Source organism: Oncorhynchus tshawytscha, linkage group LG03 (assembly GCF_018296145.1).
Source record: "Oncorhynchus tshawytscha isolate Ot180627B linkage group LG03, Otsh_v2.0, whole genome shotgun sequence".
Classification (NCBI taxonomy): domain Eukaryota; kingdom Metazoa; phylum Chordata; class Actinopteri; order Salmoniformes; family Salmonidae; genus Oncorhynchus; species Oncorhynchus tshawytscha.
This window is the reverse complement of record NC_056431.1, coordinates 73,650,740-73,675,632: the sequence shown is the minus strand read 5'-3', so window position 1 is coordinate 73,675,632 and position 24,893 is coordinate 73,650,740. Positions and strand designations below refer to the sequence as shown.

The 24,893-nt window shown below is 44.4% G+C and overlaps 1 protein-coding gene across 1 annotated transcript in view; it reads left to right on the top strand.

Annotated features, from left to right (window-relative positions):
- Positions 1-24,051, top strand: part of LOC112243175 — a 59,452-nt gene extending 35,401 nt beyond the window's left edge. Inside the window, exon 8 of the mRNA XM_024411014.2 lies at positions 20,355-24,051. Coding sequence (XP_024266782.1) covers positions 20,355-21,134 — 780 coding nt within the window. The 3' untranslated portion in view covers positions 21,135-24,051. The remainder of the gene's footprint in view (positions 1-20,354) is intronic.
- Positions 24,052-24,893: the final 842 nt, after the last annotated feature.

Sequence of the window (24,893 nt, the reverse complement as noted above, 5' to 3'; positions counted from 1 at the left end):
ACACAGCTGAATTAACATATCACACAGTGGAGGGGGGGTCTGATTTAAACCACACAGCTGAATTACAGTGGAGGGGGTCATCACACAGAATTAACACATGGAGGGGGTCTGATTTAAACCACACAGCTGAATTAACATATCACACAGTGGAGGGGGTCTGATTTAAACCACACAGCTGAATTAACATATCACACAGTGGAGGGGGGTCTGATTTAAACCACACAGCTGGATCACACAGTGGAGGGGGGGTCTGATTTAAACCACACAGCTGAATTAACACATCACACAGTGGAGGGGGGTCTGATTTAAACCACACAGCTGAATTAACACATCACACAGTGGAGGGGGGGTCTGATTTAAACCACACAGCTGAATTAACATATCACACAGTGGGGGGGGGGGGTCTGATTTAAACCACACAGCTGAATTAACACATCACACAGTGGGGGGGTCTGATTTAAACCACACAGCTGAATTAACACATCACACAGTGGAGGGGGTCTGATTTAAACCACACAGCTGAATTAACATCACACAGTGAATTTAAACCACAACTGAATTAACACATCACACAGTGGAGGGGGTCTGATTTAAACCACACAGCTGAATTAACATATCACACAGTGGAGTGGGGGGGTCTGATTTAAACCACACAGCTGAATTAACATATCACACAGTGGAGGGGGTCTGATTTAAACCACACAGCTGAATTAACACATCACACAGTGGAGGGGGGTCTGATTTAAACCACACAGCTGAATTAACACATCACACAGTGGGAGGGGGGTCTGATTTAAACCACACAGCTGAATTAACACATCACACAGTGGAGGGGGGTCTGATTTAAACCACACAGCTGAATTAACATATCACACAGTGGAGGGGGGTCTGATTTAAACCACACAGCTGAATTAACACATCACACAGTGGAGGTGGGGGGGTCTGATTTAAACCACACAGCTGAATTTATCACACAGTGGAGGGGGTCTGATTTAAACCACACAGCTGAATTAACATATCACAGGGGGGCGTCTGATTTAAACCACACAGCTGAATTAACATGGAGGGGGGTCTGATTTAAACCACACAGCTGAATTAACACATCACACAGTGGAGGGGGTCTGATTTAAACCACACAGCTGAATTAACATATCACACAGTGGAGGGGGTCTGATTTAAACCACACAGCTGAATTAACATATCACGGAGGGGGTCTGATTTAAACCACACAGCTGAATTAACACATCACACAGTGGAGGGGGGTCTGATTTAAACCACACAGCTGAATTAACATATCACAGTGGAGGGGGGTCTGATTTAAACCACACAGCTGAATTAACACATCACACAGTGGAGGGGGTCTGATTTAAACCACACAGCTGAATTAACATATCACACAGTGGAGGGGGGTCTGATTTAAACCACACAGCTGAATTAACATATCACACAGTGGAGGGGGGTCTGATTTAAACCACACAACTGAATTAACACATCACACAGTGGAGGGGGGGTCTGATTTAAACCGCACAGCTGAATTAACATATCACGGAGGGGGGCGTCTGATTTAAACCACACAGCTGAATTAACATATCACACAGTGGAGGGGGGTCTGATTTAAACCACACAGCTGAATTAACACATCACACAGTGGAGTGGGGGGGGTCTGATTTAAACCACACAGCTGAATTAACACATCACACAGTGGAGGGGAGGGGGTCTGATTTAAACCACACAGCTGAATTAACACATCACACAGTGGGGGGGATCTGATTTAAACCACACAGCTGAATTAACATATCACGGAGGGGGTCTGATTTAAACCACACAGCTGAATTAACACATCACACAGTGGAGGGGGGTCTGATTTAAACCACACAGCTGAATTAACATATCACACAGTGGAGGGGGTCTGATTTAAACCACACAGCTGAATTAACATATCACACAGTGGAGGTGGGGGGGGGGTCTGATTTAAACCACACAGCTGAATTAACACATCACACAGTGGAGGGGGGGGGGTCTGATTTAAACCACACAGCTGAATTAACACATCACGGAGGGGGGTCTGATTTAAACCACACAGCTGAATTAACACATCACGGAGGGGGTCTGATTTAAACCACACAGCTGAATTAACATATCACACAGTGGAGGGGGTCTGATTTAAACCACACAGCTGAATTAACACATCACACAGTGGAGGGGTTCTGATTTAAACCACACAGCTGAATTAACATATCACACAGTGGAGGTGGGGAGGGGGTCTGATTTAAACCACACAGCTGAATTAACATATCACGGAGGTGGGGGGAGTCTGATTTAAACCACACAGCTGAATTAACACATCACACAGTGGAGGGGGTCTGATTTAAACCACACAGCTGTATTAACATATCACGGAGGGGGTCTGATTTAAACCACACAGCTGAATTAACACATCACACAGTGGAGGGGGTCTGATTTAAACCACACAGCTGAATTAACATATCACACAGTGGAGGGGGTCTGATTTAAACCACACAGCTGAATTAACATATCACACAGTTGAGGGGGTCTGATTTAAACCACACAACTGAATTAACACATCACACAGTGGGGGGGGGTCTGATTTAAACCACACAGCTGAATTAACATATCACGGAGGGGGGCGTCTGATTTAAACCACACAGCTGAATTAACATATCACACAGTGGAGGAGGGGGTCTGATTTAAACCACACAGCTGAATTAACACATCACACAGTGGAGGGGGTCTGATTTAAACCACACAGCTGAATTAACACATCACACAGTGGAGGGGGTCTGATTTAAACCACACAGCTGAATTAACACATCACACAGTGGAGGGGGTCTGATTTAAACCACACAGCTGAATTAACATATCACACAGTGGAGGGGGTCTGATTTAAACCACACAGCTGAATTAACATATCACGGAGGGGGGCGTCTGATTTAAACCACACAGCTGAATTAACACATCACACAGTGGAGGGGGTCTGATTTAAACCACACAGCTGAATTAACACATCACACAGTGGAGGGGGGATCTGATTTAAACCACACAACTGAATTAACACATCACACAGTGGAGGGGGTCTGATTTAAACCACACAGCTGAATTAACATGTCACGGAGGGGGCGTCTGATTTAAACCACACAGCTGAATTAACATATCACACACTGGAGGGGGGTCTGATTTAAACCACACAACTGAATTAACATATCACACAGTGGAGGGGGGTCTGATTTAAACCACACAACTGAATTAACATATCACACACTGGAGGGGGGTTCTGATTTAAACCACACAGCTGAATTAACACATCACACAGTGGAGGGGGTCTGATTTAAACCACACAGCTGAATTAACACATCACGGAGGGGGGTCTGATTTAAACCACACAGCTGAATTAACACATCACGGAGGGGGGTCTGATTTAAACCACACAGCTGAATTAACATATCACACAGTGGAGGGGGTCTGATTTAAACCACACAGCTGAATTAACACATCACACAGTGGAGGGGGGTCTGATTTAAACCACACAGCTGAATTAACACATCACACAGTGGAGGGGGTCTGATTTAAACCACACAACTGAATTAACACATCACACAGTGGAGGGGGTCTGATTTAAACCACACAGCTGAATTAACACATCACACAGTGGAGGAGGGGGTCTGATTTAAACCACACAGCTGAATTAACATATCACACAGTGGAGGTGGGGAAGGGGGTCTGATTTAAACCACACAGCTGAATTAACATATCACGGAGGGGGTCTGATTTAAACCACACAGCTGAATTAACACATCACGGAGGGGGTCTGATTTAAACCACACAGCTGAATTAACATATCACACAGTGGAGGGGGTCTGATTTAAACCACACAACTGAATAACATATCACACAGTGGAGGGGGGTCTGATTTAAACCACACAGCTGAATTAACGGAGGGGGTCTGATTTCACACAGCTGGAGGGGGTCTGATTTAAACCACACAGCTGAATTAACATATCACACAGTGGAGGGGGTCTGATTTAAACCACACAGCTGAATTAACATATCACGGAGTGGAGGGGGTCTGATTTAAACCACACAACTGAATTAACACATCACACAGTGGAGGGGGTCTGATTTAAACCACACAGCTGAATTAACATATCACGGAGGGGGTCTGATTTAAACCACACAGCTGAATTAACACATCACACAGTGGAGGGGGGTCTGATTTAAACCACACAGCTGAATTAACATATCACACAGTGGAGGGGGTCTGATTTAAACCACACAGCTGAATTAACATATCACACAGTTGAGGGGGTCTGATTTAAACCACACAACTGAATTAACACATCACACAGTGGAGGGGGTCTGGCACAGCTGAATTAACATATCACGGAGGGGGGCGTCTGATTTAAACCACACAGCTGAATTAACATATCACACAGTGGAGGGGGGTCTGATTTAAACCACACAGCTGAATTAACACATCACACAGTGGAGGGGGTCTGATTTAAACCACACAGCTGAATTAACACATCACACAGTGGAGGGGAGGGGGTCTGATTTAAACCACACAGCTGAATTAACACATCACACAGTGGAGGGGGATCTGATTTAAACCACACAGCTGAATTAACATATCACGGAGGGGGTCTGATTTAAACCACACAGCTGAATTAACACATCACGGAGGGGGTCTGATTTAAACCACACAGCTGAATTAACACATCACGGAGGGGGTCTGATTTAAACCACACAGCTGAATTAACATATCACACAGTGGAGGGGGTCTGATTTAAACCACACAGCTGAATTAACACATCACACAGTGGAGGGGGTTCTGATTTAAACCACACAGCTGAATTAACATATCACACAGTGGAGGTGGGGGGGGGGGGTCTGATTTAAACCACACAGCTGAATTAACATATCACGGAGGTGGGGGGAGTCTGATTTAAACCACACAGCTGAATTAACACATCACACAGTGGAGGGGGTCTGATTTAAACCACACAGCTGTATTAACATATCACGGAGGGGGGTCTGATTTAAACCACACAGCTGAATTAACACATCACACAGTGGAGGGGGGTCTGATTTAAACCACACAGCTGAATTAACATATCACACAGTGGAGGGGGGTCTGATTTAAACCACACAGCTGAATTAACACATCACACAGTGGAGGGGGTCTGATTTAAACCACACAGCTGAATTAACATATCACGGAGGGGGGCGTCTGATTTAAACCACACAGCTGAATTAACATATCACACAGTGGAGGAGGGGGTCTGATTTAAACCACACAGCTGAATTAACACATCACACAGTGGAGGGGGTCTGATTTAAACCACACAGCTGAATTAACACATCACACAGTGGGGGGGGGTCTGATTTAAACCACACAGCTGAATTAACACATCACACAGTGGAGGGGGTCTGATTTAAACCACACAGCTGAATTAACATATCACACAGTGGAGGGGGTCTGATTTAAACCACACAGCTGAATTAACATATCACACAGTGGAGGGGGGGGGGTCTGATTTAAACCACACAGCTGAATTATCACAGTGGAGGGGGGTCTGATCACAGCTGAATTAACACATCACACAGTGGAGGGGGGGTCTGATTTAAACCACACAGCTGAATTAACACATCACACAGTGGAGGGGGGTCTGATTTAAACCACACAGCTGAATTAACATGTCACGGAGGGCGTCTGATTTAAACCACAAGCTGAATTAACATATCACACAGTGGAGGGGGTCTGATTTAAACCACACAGCTGAATTAACATATCACACAGTGGAGGGGGGTCTGATTTAAACCACACAGCTGAATTAACATATCACACAGTGGAGGGGGGTCTGATTTAAACCACACAGCTGAATTAACACATCACACAGTGGAGGGGGGTCTGATTTAAACCACACAGCTGAATTAACACATCACACAGTGGAGGGGGGGGTCTGATTTAAACCACACAGCTGAATTAACATATCACACAGTGGAGGTGGGGAGGGGGTCTGATTTAAACCACACAGCTGAATTAACATATCACACAGTGGAGGGGGGGTCTGATTTAAACCACACAGCTGAATTAACATATCACACAGTGGAGGGGGTCTGATTTAAACCACACAGCTGAATTAACACATCACACAGTGGACTGATTTAAACCACACAGCTGAATTAACATATCACACAGTGGAGGGGGTCTGATTTAAACCACACAGCTGAATTAACACATCACACAGTGGAGGGGGGTCTGATTTAAACCACACAGCTGAATTAACACATCACACAGTGGAGGGGGGGGGTCTGATTTAAACCACACAGCTGAATTAACACATCACGGTGGGGGGTCTGATTTAAACCACACAGCTGAATTAACACATCACGGAGGGGGTCTGATTTAAACCACACAGCTGAATTAACATATCACACAGTGGAGGGGGTCTGATTTAAACCACACAGCTGAATTAACACATCACACAGTGGGAGGGGGTTCTGATTTAAACCACACAGCTGAATTAACATATCACACAGTGGAGGTGGGGAGGGGGGGTCTGATTTAAACCACACAGCTGAATTAACATATCACGGAGGTGGGGGGGTCTGATTTAAACCACACAGCTGAATTAACACATCACACAGTGGGGGGGTCTGATTTAAACCACACAGCTGTATTAACATATCACGGAGGGGGTCTGATTTAAACCACACAGCTGAATTAACACATCACACAGTGGAGGGGGTCTGATTTAAACCACACAGCTGAATTAACATATCACACAGTGGAGGGGGTCTGATTTAAACCACACAGCTGAATTAACACAGTTGAGGGGGGTCTGATTTAAACCACACAGCTGAATTGGAGAGGGGGTCTGATTTAAACCACACAGCTGAATTAACACATCACACAGTGGAGGGGGGGTCTGATTTAAACCACACAGCTGAATTAACATATCACGGAGGGGGTCTGATTTAAACCACACAGCTGAATTAACACATCACACAGTGGAGGGGGTCTGATTTAAACCACACAGCTGAATTAACATATCACACAGTGGAGGGGGGGTCTGATTTAAACCACACAGCTGAATTAACATATCACACAGTTGAGGGGGTCTGATTTAAACCACACAACTGAATTAACACATCACACAGTGGAGGGGGTCTGATTTAAACCACACAGCTGAATTAACATATCACGGAGGGGGGCGTCTGATTTAAACCACACAGCTGAATTAACATATCACACAGTGGAGGGGGGGTCTGATTTAAACCACACAGCTGAATTAACACATCACACAGTGGAGGGGGTCTGATTTAAACCACACAGCTGAATTAACACATCACACAGTGGAGGGGGTCTGATTTAAACCACACAGCTGAATTAACACATCACACAGTGGAGGGGGGTCTGATTTAAACCACACAGCTGAATTAACATATCACACAGTGGAGGGGGTCTGATTTAAACCACACAGCTGAATTAACATATCACACAGTGGAGGGGGGGTCTGATTTAAACCACACAGCTGAATTAACACATCACACAGTGGAGGGGGGTCTGATTTAAACCACACAGCTGAATTAACACATCACACAGTGGAGGGGGGTCTGATTTAAACCACACAACTGAATTAACACATCACACAGTGGAGGGGGGTCTGATTTAAACCACACAGCTGAATTAACATATCACACAGTGGAGGGGGTCTGATTTAAACCACACAGCTGAATTAACATATCACACAGTGGAGGGGGGGTCTGATTTAAACCACACAGCTGAATTAACATATCACACAGTGGAGGGGGGGGTCTGATTTAAACCACACAGCTGAATTAACACATCACACAGTGGAGGGGGTCTGATTTAAACCACACAGCTGAATTAACATATCACACAGTGGAGGTGGGGTGGGGGGGTCTGATTTAAACCACACAGCTGAATTAACATATATCACACAGCTGAATTAACACATCACGGAGGGGGGTCTGATTTAAACCACACAGCTGAATTAACATATCACACAGTGGAGGGGGGGGTCTGATTTAAACCACACAGCTGAATTAACATATCACACAGTGGAGGGGGTCTGATTTAAACCACACAGCTGAATTAACACATCACGGAGGGGGTCTGATTTAAACCACACAGCTGAATTAACACATCACACAGTGGAGGGGGGTCTGATTTAAACCACACAGCTGAATTAACACATCACACAGTGGAGGGGGGGTCTGATTTAAACCACACAGCTGAATTAACATATCACACAGTGGAGGTGGGGAAGGGGGGTCTGATTTAAACCACACAGCTGAATTAACATATCACACAGTGGAGGGGGTCTGATTTAAACCACACAGCTGAATTAACATATCACACAGTGGAGGGGGGTCTGATTTAAACCACACAGCTGAATTAACACATCACACAGTGGAGGGGGGGTCTGATTTAAACCACACAGCTGAATTAACATATCACACAGTGGAGGGGGTCTGATTTAAACCACACAGCTGAATTAACATATCACACAGTGGAGGGGGTCTGATTTAAACCACACAGCTGAATTAACATATCACACAGTGGAGGGGGGGGGGTCTGATTTAAACCACACAGCTGAATTAACACATCACGGAGGGGGTCTGATTTAAACCACACAGCTGAATTAACACATCACGGAGGGGGTCTGATTTAAACCACACAGCTGAATTAACATATCACACAGTGGAGGGGGTCTGATTTAAACCACACAGCTGAATTAACACATCACACAGTGGAGGGGGGTCTGATTTAAACCACACAGCTGAATTAACATATCACACAGTGGAGGGGGTCTGATTTAAACCACACAGCTGAATTAACATATCACGGAGTGGAGGGGGGGTCTGATTTAAACCACACAGCTGAATTAACACATCACACAGTGGAGGGGGGTCTGATTTAAACCACACAGCTGAATTAAACCACACACATAACATATCACACAGTGGAGGGGGGTCTGATTTAAACCACACAGCTGAATTAACATATCACACAGTGGAGGGGGGTCTGATTTAAACCACACAGCTGAATTAACATATCACTGAGTCTGATTTAAACCAACAGCTGAATTAACACATCACACAGTGGAGGGGGTCTGATTTAAACCACACAGCTGAATTAACATATCACACGGTGGAGGGGGTCTGATTTAAACCACACAGCTGAATTAACACATCACACAGTGGAGGGGGTCTGATTTAAACCACACAGCTGAATTAACATATCACACAGTGGAGGGGGTCTGATTTAAACCACACAGCTGAATTAACATATCACACAGTTGAGGGGGGGTCTGATTTAAACCACACAGCTGAATTAACACATCACACAGTGGAGGGGGGTCTGATTTAAACCACACAGCTGAATTAACATATCACGGGGGGCGTCTGATTTAAACCACACAGCTGAATTAACATCACACAGTGGAGGGGGGGTCTGATTTAAACCACACAGCTGAATTAACACATCACACAGTGGGGGGTCTGATTTAAACCACACAGCTGAATTAACACATCACACAGTGGAGGGGGTCTGATTTAAACCACACAGCTGAATTAACACATCACACAGTGGAGGGGGTCTGATTTAAACCACACAGCTGAATTAACATATCACACAGTGGAGGGGGTCTGATTTAAACCACACAGCTGAATTAACATATCACCGTCTGATTTAAACCACACAGCTGAATTAACACATCACACAGTGGAGGGGGGTCTGATTTAAACCACACAGCTGAATTAACACATCACACAGTGGAGGGGGGTCTGATTTAAACCACACAGCTGAATTAACACATCACACAGTGGAGGGGGTCTGATTTAAACCACACAGCTGAATTAACATATCACACACTGGAGGGGGTCTGATTTAAACCACACAACTGAATTAACATATCACACAGTGGAGGGGGGTCTGATTTAAACCACACAACTGAATTAACATATCACACAGTGGAGGGGGTCTGATTTAAACCACACAGCTGAATTAACACATCACACAGTGGAGGGGGGTCTGATTTAAACCACACAGCTGAATTAACATATCACACAGTGGAGGTGGGGAAGGGGGTCTGATTTAAACCACACAGCTGAATTAACATATCACGGAGGGGGTCTGATTTAAACCACACAGCTGAATTAACACATCACGGAGGGGGTCTGATTTAAACCACACAGCTGAATTAACATATCACACAGTGGAGGGGGGTCTGATTTAAACCACACAACTGAATAACATATCACACAGTGGAGGGGGGTCTGATTTAAACCACACAGCTGAATTATCACGGAGGGGGTCTGATTTAAACCACACAGCTGAATTAACACATCACGGAGGGGGGTCTGATTTAAACCACACAGCTGAATTAACATATCACACAGTGGAGGGGGTCTGATTTAAACCACACAGCTGAATTAACATATCACGGAGGGGGGTCTGATTTAAACCACACAACTGAATTAACACATCACACAGTGGAGGGGGGTCTGATTTTAAACATATCACGGAGGGGGTCTGATTTAAACCACACAGCTGAATTAACACATCACACAGTGGAGGGGGGTCTGATTTAAACCACACAGCTGAATTAACATATCACACAGTGGGGGGGGGTCTGATTTAAACCACACAGCTGAATTAACATATCACACAGTGGAGGGGGGTCTGATTTAAACCACACAACTGAATTAACACATCACACAGTGGGAGGGGGTCTGATTTAAACCACACAGCTGAATTAACATATCACGGAGTGGGGGGGTCTGATTTAAACCACACAGCTGAATTAACATATCACACAGTGGAGGGGGTCTGATTTAAACCACACAGCTGAATTAACACATCACACAGTGGAGGGGGGTCTGATTTAAACCACACAGCTGAATTAACACATCACACAGTGGAGGGGGGGGGGTCTGATTTAAACCACACAGCTGAATTAACACATCACACAGTGGAGGGGGTCTGATTTAAACCACACAGCTGAATTAACATATCACGGAGTGGGGGGGATTTAAACCACACAGCTGAATTAACACATCACGGAGGGGGTCTGATTTAAACCACACAGCTGAATTAACACATCACGGAGGGGGTCTGATTTAAACCACACAGCTGAATTAACATATCACACAGTGGAGGGGGTCTGATTTAAACCACACAGCTGAATTAACACATCACACAGTGGAGGGGTTCTGATTTAAACCACACAGCTGAATTAACATATCACACAGTGGAGGTGGGGAGGGGGGTCTGATTTAAACCACACAGCTGAATTAACATATCACGGAGGTGGGGAGTCTGATTTAAACCACACAGCTGAATTAACACATCACACAGTGGAGGGGGGTCTGATTTAAACCACACAGCTGTATTAACATATCACGGAGGGGGTCTGATTTAAACCACACAGCTGAATTAACACATCACACAGTGGAGGGGGTCTGATTTAAACCACACAGCTGAATTAACATATCACACAGTGGAGGGGGGGTCTGATTTAAACCACACAGCTGAATTAACATATCACACAGTTGGGGGGGTCTGATTTAAACCACACAACTGAATTAACACATCACACAGTGGAGGGGGGTCTGATTTAAACCACACAGCTGAATTAACATATCACGGAGGGGGCGTCTGATTTAAACCACACAGCTGAATTAACATATCACACAGTGGAGGAGGGGGTCTGATTTAAACCACACAGCTGAATTAACACATCACACAGTGGAGGGGGGTCTGATTTAAACCACACAGCTGAATTAACACATCACACAGTGGAGGGGGGTCTGATTTAAACCACACAGCTGAATTAACACATCACACAGTGGAGGGGGTCTGATTTAAACCACACAGCTGAATTAACATATCACACAGTGGAGGGGGTCTGATTTAAACCACACAGCTGAATTAACATATCACAGTGGGGGGGGTCTGATTTAAACCACACAGCTGAATTAACACATCACACAGTGGAGGGGGGGTCTGATTTAAACCACACAGCTGAATTAACACATCACACAGTGGGGGGGGATCTGATTTAAACCACACAACTGAATTAACACATCACACAGTGGAGGGGGGTCTGATTTAAACCACACAGCTGAATTAACATGTCACGGAGGGGGCGTCTGATTTAAACCACACAGCTGAATTAACATATCACACACTGGAGGGGGTCTGATTTAAACCACACAACTGAATTAACATATCACACAGTGGAGGGGGGTCTGATTTAAACCACACAACTGAATTAACATATCACACACTGGAGGGGGGTTCTGATTTAAACCACACAGCTGAATTAACACATCACACAGTGGAGGGGGTCTGATTTAAACCACACAGCTGAATTAACACATCACGGAGGGGGTCTGATTTAAACCACACAGCTGAATTAACACATCACGGAGGGGGGTCTGATTTAAACCACACAGCTGAATTAACATATCACACAGTGGAGGGGGGTCTGATTTAAACCACACAGCTGAATTAACACATCACACAGTGGAGGGGGTCTGATTTAAACCACACAGCTGAATTAACACATCACACAGTGGAGGGGGTCTGATTTAAACCACACAACTGAATTAACACATCACACAGTGGAGGGGGTCTGATTTAAACCACACAGCTGAATTAACACATCACACAGTGGAGGAGGGGGGTCTGATTTAAACCACACAGCTGAATTAACATATCACACAGTGGAGGTGGGGAAGGGGGGTCTGATTTAAACCACACACAGCTGAATTAACATATCACGGAGGGGGTCTGATTTAAACCACACAGCTGAATTAACACATCACGGAGGGGGTCTGATTTAAACCACACAGCTGAATTAACATATCACACAGTGGAGGGGGGTCTGATTTAAACCACACAACTGAATAACATATCACACAGTGGAGGGGGGTCTGATTTAAACCACACAACTGAATTAACACATCACACAGTGGAGGGGGGTCTGATTTAAACCACACAGCTGAATTAACATATCACACAGTGGAGGGGGTCTGATTTAAACCACACAGCTGAATTAACAGATCACACAGTGGAGGGGGTCTGATTTAAACCACACAGCTGAATTAACACATCACACAGTGGAGGGGGTCTGATTTAAACCACACAGCTGAATTAACACATCACGGAGGGGGTCTGATTTAAACCACACAGCTGAATTAACACATCACGGAGGGGGTCTGATTTAAACCACACAGCTGAATTAACATATCACACAGTGGAGGGGGGGTCTGATTTAAACCACACAGCTGAATTAACACATCACACAGTGGAGGGGGTTCTGATTTAAACCACACAGCTGAATTAACATATCACACAGTGGAGGTGGGGGAGGGGGTCTGATTTAAACCACACAGCTGAATTAACATATCACGGAGGTGGGGGAGTCTGATTTAAACCACACAGCTGAATTAACACATCACACAGTGGAGGGGGTCTGATTTAAACCACACAGCTGAATTAACATATCACGGAGGGGGTCTGATTTAAACCACACAGCTGAATTAACACATCACACAGTGGAGGGGGTCTGATTTAAACCACACAGCTGAATTAACATATCACACAGTGGAGGGGGTCTGATTTAAACCACACAGCTGAATTAACATATCACACAGTTGAGGGGGGTCTGATTTAAACCACACAGCTGAATTAACATATCACGGAGGTGGGGGGAGTCTGATTTAAACCACACAGCTGAATTAACACATCACACACATTTAAACCACACAGCTGGAGGGGGTCTGATTTAAACCACACAGCTGAATTAACACATCACACAGTGGAGGGGGTCTGATTTAAACCACACAGCTGAATTAACATATCACACAGTGGAGGGGGGGGGTCTGATTTAAACCACACAGCTGAATTAACATATCACACAGTGGAGGGGGGTCTGATTTAAACCACACAGCTGAATTAACATATCACGGAGTGGAGGGGGGTCTGATTTAAACCACACAGCTGAATTAACATATCACACAGTGGAGGGGGGTCTGATTTAAACCACACAGCTGAATTAACATATCACACAGTGGAGGGGGGGTCTGATTTAAACCACACAGCTGAATTAACACATCACACAGTGGAGGGGGTCTGATTTAAACCACACAGCTGAATTAACATATCACACAGTGGAGGGGGGGGTCTGATTTAAACCACACAGCTGAATTATCACACAGTGGAGGGGGTCTGATTTAAACCACACAGCTGAATTAACACATCACACAGTGGAGGGGGTCTGATTTAAACCACACAGCTGAATTAACACATCACAGCTGATTTAAACCAACAGCTGAATTAACACATCACAGGGGGGTCTGATTTAAACCACACAGCTGAATTAACATATCACACAGTGGAGGGGGGGTCTGATTTAAACCACACAGCTGAATTAACACATCACACAGTGGAGGGGGGTTCTGATTTAAACCACACAGCTGAATTAACATATCACACAGGGGAGGGGGTCTGATTTAAACCACACAGCTGAATTAACATATCACACAGTGGGGGAGTCTGATTTAAACCACACAGCTGAATTAACACATCACACAGTGGAGGGGGTCTGATTTAAACCACACAGCTGTATTAACATATCACGGAGGGGGGGTCTGATTTAAACCACACAGCTGAATTAACACATCACACAGTGGAGGGGGTCTGATTTAAACCACACAGCTGAATTAACATATCACACAGTGGAGGGGGTCTGATTTAAACCACACAGCTGAATTAACATATCACACAGTGGAGGGGGGTCTGATTTAAACCACACAGCTGAATTAACATATCACACAGTGGGTGGGGGTCTGATTTAAACCACACAGCTGAATTAACACATCACACAGTGGAGGGGGGTCTGATTTAAACCACACAGCTGAATTAACATATCACGGAGGGGGGTCTGATTTAAACCACACAGCTGAATTAACACATCACACAGTGGAGGGGGGTCTGATTTAAACCACACAGCTGAATTAACATATCACACAGTGGGGGGGGGGTCTGATTTAAACCACACAGCTGAATTAACATATCACACAGTGGAGTGGGGGTCTGATTTAAACCACACAACTGAATTAACACATCACACAGTGGAGGGGGTCTGATTTAAACCACACAGCTGAATTAACATATCACGGAGTGGAGGGGGTCTGATTTAAACCACACAGCTGAATTAACATATCACACAGTGGAGGGGGTCTGATTTAAACCACACAGCTGAATTAACACATCACACAGTGGAGGGGGGTCTGATTTAAACCACACAGCTGAATTAACACATCACACAGTGGAGGGGGGTCTGATTTAAACCACACAGCTGAATTAACACATCACACAGTGGAGGGGGGTCTGATTTAAACCACACAGCTGAATTAACATATCACACAGTGGAGGGGGTCTGATTTAAACCACACAGCTGAATTAACATATCACGGAGGGGGGTCTGATTTAAACCACACAGCTGAATTAACACATCACACAGTGGAGGGGGTCTGATTTAAACCACACAGCTGAATTAACACATCACACAGTGGAGGGGGTCTGATTTAAACCACACAGCTGAATTAACACATCACACAGTGGAGGGGGTCTGATTTAAACCACACAGCTGAATTAACATATCACACTGGAGGGGGGGTCTGATTTAAACCACACAACTGAATTAACATATCACACAGTGGAGGGGGGTCTGATTTAAACCACACAACTGAATTAACATATCACACACTGGAGGGGGTCTGATTTAAACCACACAGCTGAATTAACACATCACACAGTGGAGGGGGTCTGATTTAAACCACACAGCTGAATTAACATATCACACAGTGGAGGTGGGGAAGGGGGGGTCTGATTTAAACCACACAGCTGAATTAACATATCACGGAGGGGGGTCTGATTTAAACCACACAGCTGAATTAACACATCACGGAGGGGGGGGTCTGATTTAAACCACACAGCTGAATTAACATATCACACAGTGGAGGGGGTCTGATTTAAACCACACAACTGAATAACATATCACACAGTGGAGGGGGGTCTGATTTAAACCACACAGCTGAATTAACACATCACACAGTGGACGGGGGGGGGGATTTAAACCACACAGCTGAATTTACATATCACACAGTGGAGGGGGTCTGATTTAAACCACACAGCTGAATTAACATATCACACAGTGGTGGGGGGTCTGATTTAAACCACACAGCTGAATTAACACATCACACAGTGGAGGGGGTCTGATTTAAACCACACAGCTGAATTAACATATCACGGAGGGGGGGGGGTCTGATTTAAACCACACAGCTGAATTAACACATCACACAGTGGAGGGGGTCTGATTTAAACCACACAGCTGAATTAACATATCACACAGTGGAGGGGGGGTCTGATTTAAACCACACAGCTGAATTAACATATCACACAGTTGAGGGGGTCTGATTTAAACCACACAACTGAATTAACACATCACACAGTGGAGGGGGGTCTGATTTAAAACAGCTGAATTAACACACAGCTGATTTAAACCACACAGCTGAATTAACATATCACACAGTGGAGGGGGTCTGATTTAAACCACACAGCTGAATTAACACATCACACAGTGGAGGGGGTCTGATTTAAACCACACAGCTGAATTAACACATCACACAGTGGAGGGGGGAGGGGGTCTGATTTAAACCACACAGCTGAATTAACACATCACACAGTGGAGGGGGGGTCTGATTTAAACCACACAGCTGAATTAACACATCACGGAGGGGGTCTGATTTAAACCACACAGCTGAATTAACACATCACGGAGGGGGTCTGATTTAAACCACACAGCTGAATTAACACATCACGGAGGGGGTCTGATTTAAACCACACAGCTGAATTAACATATCACACAGTGGAGGGGGGTCTGATTTAAACCACACAGCTGAATTAACACATCACACAGTGGAGGGGGTTCTGATTTAAACCACACAGCTGAATTAACATATCACACAGTGGAGGTGGGGAGGGGGTCTGATTTAAACCACACAGCTGAATTAACATATCACGGAGGTGGGGGAGTCTGATTTAAACCACACAGCTGAATTAACACATCACACAGTGGAGGGGGGTCTGATTTAAACCACACAGCTGTATTAACATATCACGGAGGGGGTCTGATTTAAACCACACAGCTGAATTAACACATCACACAGTGGAGGGGGGTCTGATTTAAACCACACAGCTGAATTAACATATCACACAGTGGAGGGGGTCTGATTTAAACCACACAGCTGAATTAACATATCACACAGTTGAGGGGGTCTGATTTAAACCACACAACTGAATTAACACATCACACAGTGGAGGGGGTCTGATTTAAACCACACAGCTGAATTAACATATCACGGAGGGGGCGTCTGATTTAAACCACACAGCTGAATTAACATATCACACAGTGGAGGAGGGGGTCTGATTTAAACCACACAGCTGAATTAACACATCACACAGTGGAGGGGGTCTGATTTAAACCACACAGCTGAATTAACACATCACACAGTGGAGGGGGTCTGATTTAAACCACACAGCTGAATTAACACATCACACAGTGGAGGGGGGTCTGATTTAAACCACACAGCTGAATTAACATATCACACAGTGTGGGGGGTCTGATTTAAACCACACAGCTGAATTAACATATCACACAGTGGAGGGGGGTCTGATTTAAACCACACAGCTGAATTAACATATCACACAGTGGAGGGGCGTCTGATTTAAACCACACAGCTGAATTAACACATCACACAGTGGGGATCTGATTTAAACCACACAACTGAATTAACACATCACACAGTGGAGGGGGTCTGATTTAAACCACACAGCTGAATTAACATGTCACGGAGGGGGGGCGTCTGATTTAAACCACACAGCTGAATTAACATATCACACACTGGGGGGGTCTGATTTAAACCACACAACTGAATTAACATATCACACAGTGGAGGGGGTCTGATTTAAACCACACAACTGAATTAACATATCACACACTGGAGGGGGGTTCTGATTTAAACCACACAGCTGAATTAACACATCACACAGTGGAGGGGGTCTGATTTAAACCACACAGCTGAATTAACACATCACGGAGGGGGTCTGATTTAAACCACACAGCTGAATTAACACATCACGGAGGGGGTCTGATTTAAACCACACAGCTGAATTAACATATCACACAGTGGAGGGGGTCTGATTTAAACCACACAGCTGAATTAACACATCACACAGTGGAGGGGGTCTGATTTAAACCACACAGCTGAATTAACACATCACACAGTGGAGGGGGTCTGATTTAAACCACACAACTGAATTAACACATCACACAGTGGAGGGGGGGTCTGATTTAAACCACACAGCTGAATTAACACATCACACAGTGGAGGGGGTCTGATTTAAACCACACAGCTGAATTAACATATCACACAGTGGAGGTGGGGAAGGGGGTCTGATTTAAACCACACAGCTGAATTAACATATCACGGAGGGGGTCTGATTTAAACCACACAGCTGAATTAACACATCACGGAGGGGGTCTGATTTAAACCACACAGCTGAATTAACATATCACACAGTGGAGGGGGGGTCTGATTTAAACCACACAACTGAATAACATATCACACAGTGGAGGGGGTCTGATTTAAACCACACAACTGAATTAACACATCACACAGTGGAGGGGGTCTGATTTAAACCACACAGCTGAATTAACATATCACACAGTGGAGGGGGTCTGATTTAAACCACACAGCTGAATTAACAGATCACACAGTGGAGGGGGTCTGATTTAAACCACACAACTGAATTAACACATCACACAGTGGAGGGGGTCTGATTTAAACCACACAGCTGAATTAACACATCACGGGGGGGGTCTGATTTAAACCACACAGCTGAATTAACACATCACGGAGGGGGTCTGATTTAAACCACACAGCTGAATTAACATATCACACAGTGGAGGGGGTCTGATTTAAACCACACAGCTGAATTAACACATCACACAGTGGAGGGGGTTCTGATTTAAACCACACAGCTGAATTAACATATCACACAGTGGAGGTGGGGAGGGGGTCTGATTTAAACCACACAGCTGAATTAACATATCACGGAGGTGGGGGGAGTCTGATTTAAACCACACAGCTGAATTAACACATCACACAGTGGAGGGGGTCTGATTTAAACCACACAGCTGTATTAACATATCACGGAGGGGGGTCTGATTTAAACCACACAGCTGAATTAACACATCACACAGTGGAGGGGGTCTGATTTAAACCACACAGCTGAATTAACATATCACACAGTGGAGGGGGTCTGATTTAAACCACACAGCTGAATTAACATATCACACAGTTGAGGGGGGGTCTGATTTAAACCACACAGCTGAATTAACATATCACGGAGGTGGGGGGAGTCTGATTTAAACCACACAGCTGAATTAACACATCACACAGTGGAGGGGGTCTGATTTAAACCACACAGCTGTATTAACATATCACGGAGGGGGTCTGATTTAAACCACACAGCTGAATTAACACATCACACAGTGGAGGGGGTCTGATTTAAACCACACAGCTGAATTAACATATCACACAGTGGAGGGGGGTTCTGATTTAAACCACACAGCTGAATTAACATATCACACAGTGGAGGGGGTCTGATTTAAACCACACAGCTGAATTAACATATCACGGAGGGGGGTCTGATTTAAACCACACAGCTGAATTAACATATCACGGAGGGGGTCTGATTTAAACCACACAGCTGAATTAACACATCACGGAGGGGGTCTGATTTAAACCACACAGCTGAATTAACATATCACACAGTGGAGGGGGTCTGATTTAAACCACACAGCTGAATTAACATATCACGGAGGGGGTCTGATTTAAACCACACAGCTGAATTAACATATCACACAGTGGGGGAGTCCAGGCTAACAATGTGCCAATGAAAGCTAGGTTGTTTCCCATCTGCTCACTGTTTGATTTGTTCTATCATGAAGTGTTGACCACAGCGGTGCTTTTAGTATTCATGAGGTGACCTTAGTCACGTTGTGCCTCTTTTGACATGGTGTCAAAAGAGGCACAACGCTCTGTTGATTTAAGACTTTTTTTTTTTTTTTTTAAATCTACGTATTTACAAACATTTTCGGTAGCCATGGTCTTATTCTGTGGTACGTGTCCGACTACTCACCTCACAGATTAACTCTATCTCTCCTCTGCAGAGCTCAATACAACACCACGAGGAGAGCCTATACCCAGTGCCCTGTGATGAGAAACCATGTCCCTTAGTGCTTCTCGTGCCACCATCGCCCCTTTCAGGAAGCACTGGGAAGGACACAGAGAGTGAGGAAGAAAGCGAGGCAGAGACAGAGCGAAGCAGTGGGGGAGGACAAGGATACAAGACACGAGGGATCACTGCTGGTCGTACCTCTCATAACCCCCTCTCTTCCTCCTCTTCCTCTAGAGCAGAGGTGTTCCTACACCCCTGTCTAAGCACACGCTCGCTGGCATATCCCACTGACACTCAGACCACCGCTGAGACGCAGTCCAACCGCCCTCACGTTCCTCTCTTCATAACCAGCGACCAGCAGCCTGAATCTCTGCTCAGACCTGATGGCCTCTCAATGTCTCTATCAAACAACCATCCACCGTCTGGACCCTCACAAACCAGTCAGCTTACAGAGCCAGCTCAATGTGCCTCACGGGGACGGGACTTGAGCTTCAGTCTTTCCGCAGAGAGGGACACAGGGGGATTTCATCCGGAGGAGGAGGAGGAGAGCTGCTTGGATGTCAACCTGCTGTCTGTAACCCTAGGTAGACATGAGGAGATGAAGGATCCAGAACCCCGCGCTCTGGGGGAGCCCCCTGAGCCCACCACTCCCTTCCTGCCCTCTGACACCAAGTGTTGGGCCACAGAGCCTGCCATAACACAGACGCACACTGCTACCTCTGAGGAAGAGGAGGAGGAAGATGAGGAGTATTTTGGTTACATGAGGCGATGAGAGAAGTAATTTGTTGCACAATTAACCATTCCATTTTTTTTTTTTTGCCAGGAGGTTTTTTTTATTTGTTAATGAAAGCCATATGGTGCCTACCTGTGGACATTCAGTGTACTCTTCTAGCATAAATATCAAGGTCCCAAGGTAGCCTGAAGGGGCTTCCTTGTCCTTCCTTTATTTTTGTTATAACCTTTATTTAACTAGGCAAGTCAGTTAAGAACAAATTCTAATTTACAATGACCGTCTACCGGGGAACAGTGGGTTAACTGCCTTGTTCAGGGGCAGAACGGCAGATGTTTGACCTTGTCAGCTCGGGATTCGATCCAGCAACCTTTCGGTTACTAGTCCAACGCTCTAACCACTAGGCTACCGACTGCTCCTTTATCTGCATTAGGTGAAAATAACTGTTTATCTCTCCATCATATTGCTTTGACTTCTCTTGTATTTTCAGACCAGTTCAAATTTAAAAGAGAAGAGCCAATGTATTTGCCTGACTACCCAGACTCCTTGCTCTGGCCATATGCTACGCCACGCCCACAGACATTAGTTTCTTCTCCGCAATGAGTCTGGATCCGAGTACCTCCCCAACGATTTCTAGAATGCAAACACTTTCTAACCATTCTGATTGGTCCCAGAAACTGATGGATTGGACCAGAGCCAGAACACGTGGATAAAGCGGCATTTAGAAAATGTGTCATTGGGTTTTTGATACTCTGATTGGTCAGAGATGATCCAATCGCTGATGACTTTGTTTTGTACAACACCCCTCCTTTTAATGTCAGTTTGACTGAAGTATGTAGCGAACGACAGAACAGCGGAGTATTTAGTTTGAGTCATCGGCCAACCAATAGTATTGATATGGACTGTACTATATTATTGCAGTTTTTTTTAAAGTATTTAGACATAGAATTATGTTGGTTTTTTTACATCATTAAATTGTTAGTTTTTCCCAATTGCTAAAACACAATTTTGTAAACTAGGCTGGTTTTATCCAAATACTTAACACAATTCACAAAACCACACACCCAAACTGCAAAATGAAGCACTGCAACAAACTTCATATATCAAAATCAAACATTAGCACGAAATGGGCGCACACTTCATTCATATTCCCAGATGTTTGTCTAACCAACTGCACACTGTTGGGCATAATGAAAAGCACTCTCATCTTTAGGATGCTTTGCCATAATACTATAATAGTTCAAATTCTAGAAGATTCTTCAGATTCACAGAAATATTTGCAGATACACACACATGCTGTTGAAACATTTAATTTTTCACCAAAACAAGTCAGTGCAACATACGCACAGCAGATATATTTACATTGGACTGAACAAAAATATGAACCGCACAGCTGGTTCTGGCCACAACGCCTCGTCCACATCACAGGCAATATCTTCCCTTGCCAGACATCGAGGGAAGAAGTGCCTTGAGTGCCTTATCCATCCCTGAATCGCACCCACATCAATCTCATCACATACCTGTTCCATAGCCTGCACAAGAGGCATGCTCACAAAGGGCTGCCGGTCCTAAACCTTCCACCGCCGTGCCGAAAATAACTCTTCTATGGGGTTCAGAAATGGTGAGTATGGTGGGAGGTATTGCACGAGAAATGGTGGGTTTGCTGAAATGTTCTGCAGTTAGTGTATGACATCAGCCATTCATGAAGTAAACAGGTGTCACCCAACTGATACACTATGACATGGGGTGTACTACATAGTGTGAAATAAGTGTTGGTTACATACCTGTACTCCAGTCTCAATGTCCGGAGGACACAGGCGACAGTAAAACGTCTCAAGTTGGGCTGCACTCTCTGTCCAGCCTCTCGCATTGTCAGCGCATGGTTGATGACATGATCAACTAAGGTTGCTCTGATTTCATTTGAAAGTTGTCTTTGGCCATGAATTCCTCTACCAGCTCTACCTCTACCTCTCACTCTTCCTCCCCCTCTCATTCTCACCCTTCCTCTTCCTCTCTCTGCAACGGCTTCCATTGTTGTAAAACAAAAGGTGCTCACCTGTGGTCTTTTCATGGTGCTTACTTCCTGATTGAAGTGGTAACAATGAACCATTGAGGTGTTTGGCCAGGTGGCACATGTATTGGCCAATTAGCTCATGTCGTGTCATTTTGAATGGCAGTGTTTTGAAATGGTACACATGTGACTTTATGTCAGATTGTTGTGTCTTATGCAGAGAACCGTGTGTAGTGCATTTAAAAAAGTGTCATTTTGAATGGCAGTGTTTTGAAATGGTACACATGTGACTTTATGTCAGATTGTTGTGTCTTATGCAGAGAACCGTGTGTAGTGCATTTAAAAAAGTGTCATTTTGAATGCAAAATGTGTGGAAAGCAGAAAATGTCTTTAGACTTTTGGAGAATTGAGAAGAGGTTTTGCTCCCTGTGTGTCATTTTAAATAAGTGTGCTGTGCATGTCGTTTTAGTGTGTTAGCAATGTAAAGTACATATTACCTCAGCGGAGTTCTCAAGTTGCTAACTTGAATGTGAGAGCCATTATCAAAAGTTACATTCGGTCTACAAGTACTTTGGGGTTATATTATCGATGTTCACAGACCGCATTAGCCAGTAGTACTAATGCTAACGGGCAAACGTCAAGGTCATCACTGGTCAAGCTATACAATACAGTATTCTGTACTTATTCAGAAGGTCAACATACTTTTTAGTGTTTATGCGATCATCGTAGTAGTACTTGTTTACTTGCTTTTTGCTATATTGTAAGAAACATTTAATCTGTTATATATTCAGGAAAAAGTAGTCCTTTTGAAGTGTGTATTATACAAATTTTGCAATCAACGTTTATCGGTAAAATAAATGTCATATTTGTTCACGCCAATTAATTTTTTATAAATCTTTTTTAAATCCTTAATGTTGTATGTAATAAAACATTTTTCTACCATCTGAACATTTTGTTTCATTGTTTGTTATAAACACAGTTAAGAAACTATTCAGTACAACATTATAAGTTTCATGTTCCTGACAGATATCCTTCAAACCACAGAAACACAACTAATACAGCAAACACTTCAAAATATTACATCAAAATGGACAGCAAAGAAATACACTGAGTGTACAAAACATTAGGAACACCTTCCTAATATTGAGTTGCACCCCTCAGATCAGTCAATTCGTCGGGCCATGGCCTCCACATAGTGTCGAAAGCGTTCCACAGGGATGCTGGCCCATGTTGACTCCAATGCTTCCAACAGTTGTGTCAAGTTGGCTGGATGTGGTGGTGGACCATTCTTGATACACACAAGAAACTGTTGAGCGTGAAAAACCCAGCAGCGATGCAGTTCTTGACACTCAAACCGGTGCGCCTGACACCTACTACCATACCCCATTCAAAGACACTTAAATATTTTGTCTTGCCCATTCACCATCTGAATGGCACACACAATGTATGTCCCAAGGCTTATAAATCCTTCTTTAACCCCTCTCCTCCCCTTCATCTACACTGGTTGAAGTGGATTTAACAAGTGACATCAATAAGGGATCATAGCTTTAATCTGGATTCACTTGGTCAGTGTGTCATGGAAAGAGCAGCTTCCGTTACCTACAGTATCTTGACATGTTTGATTTGTGTATCTCTGGTACTAATATTTTGCTCTACTATAATATCTCTCTCTGGCTGGTGTCCTGTTTAATACCTGTCTCTCTGGCTGGTGTCCTGTTTAATACCTGTCTCTCTGGCTGGTGTCCTGTTTAATACCGGTCTTTCTGGCTGGTGTCCTGTTTAATACCTGT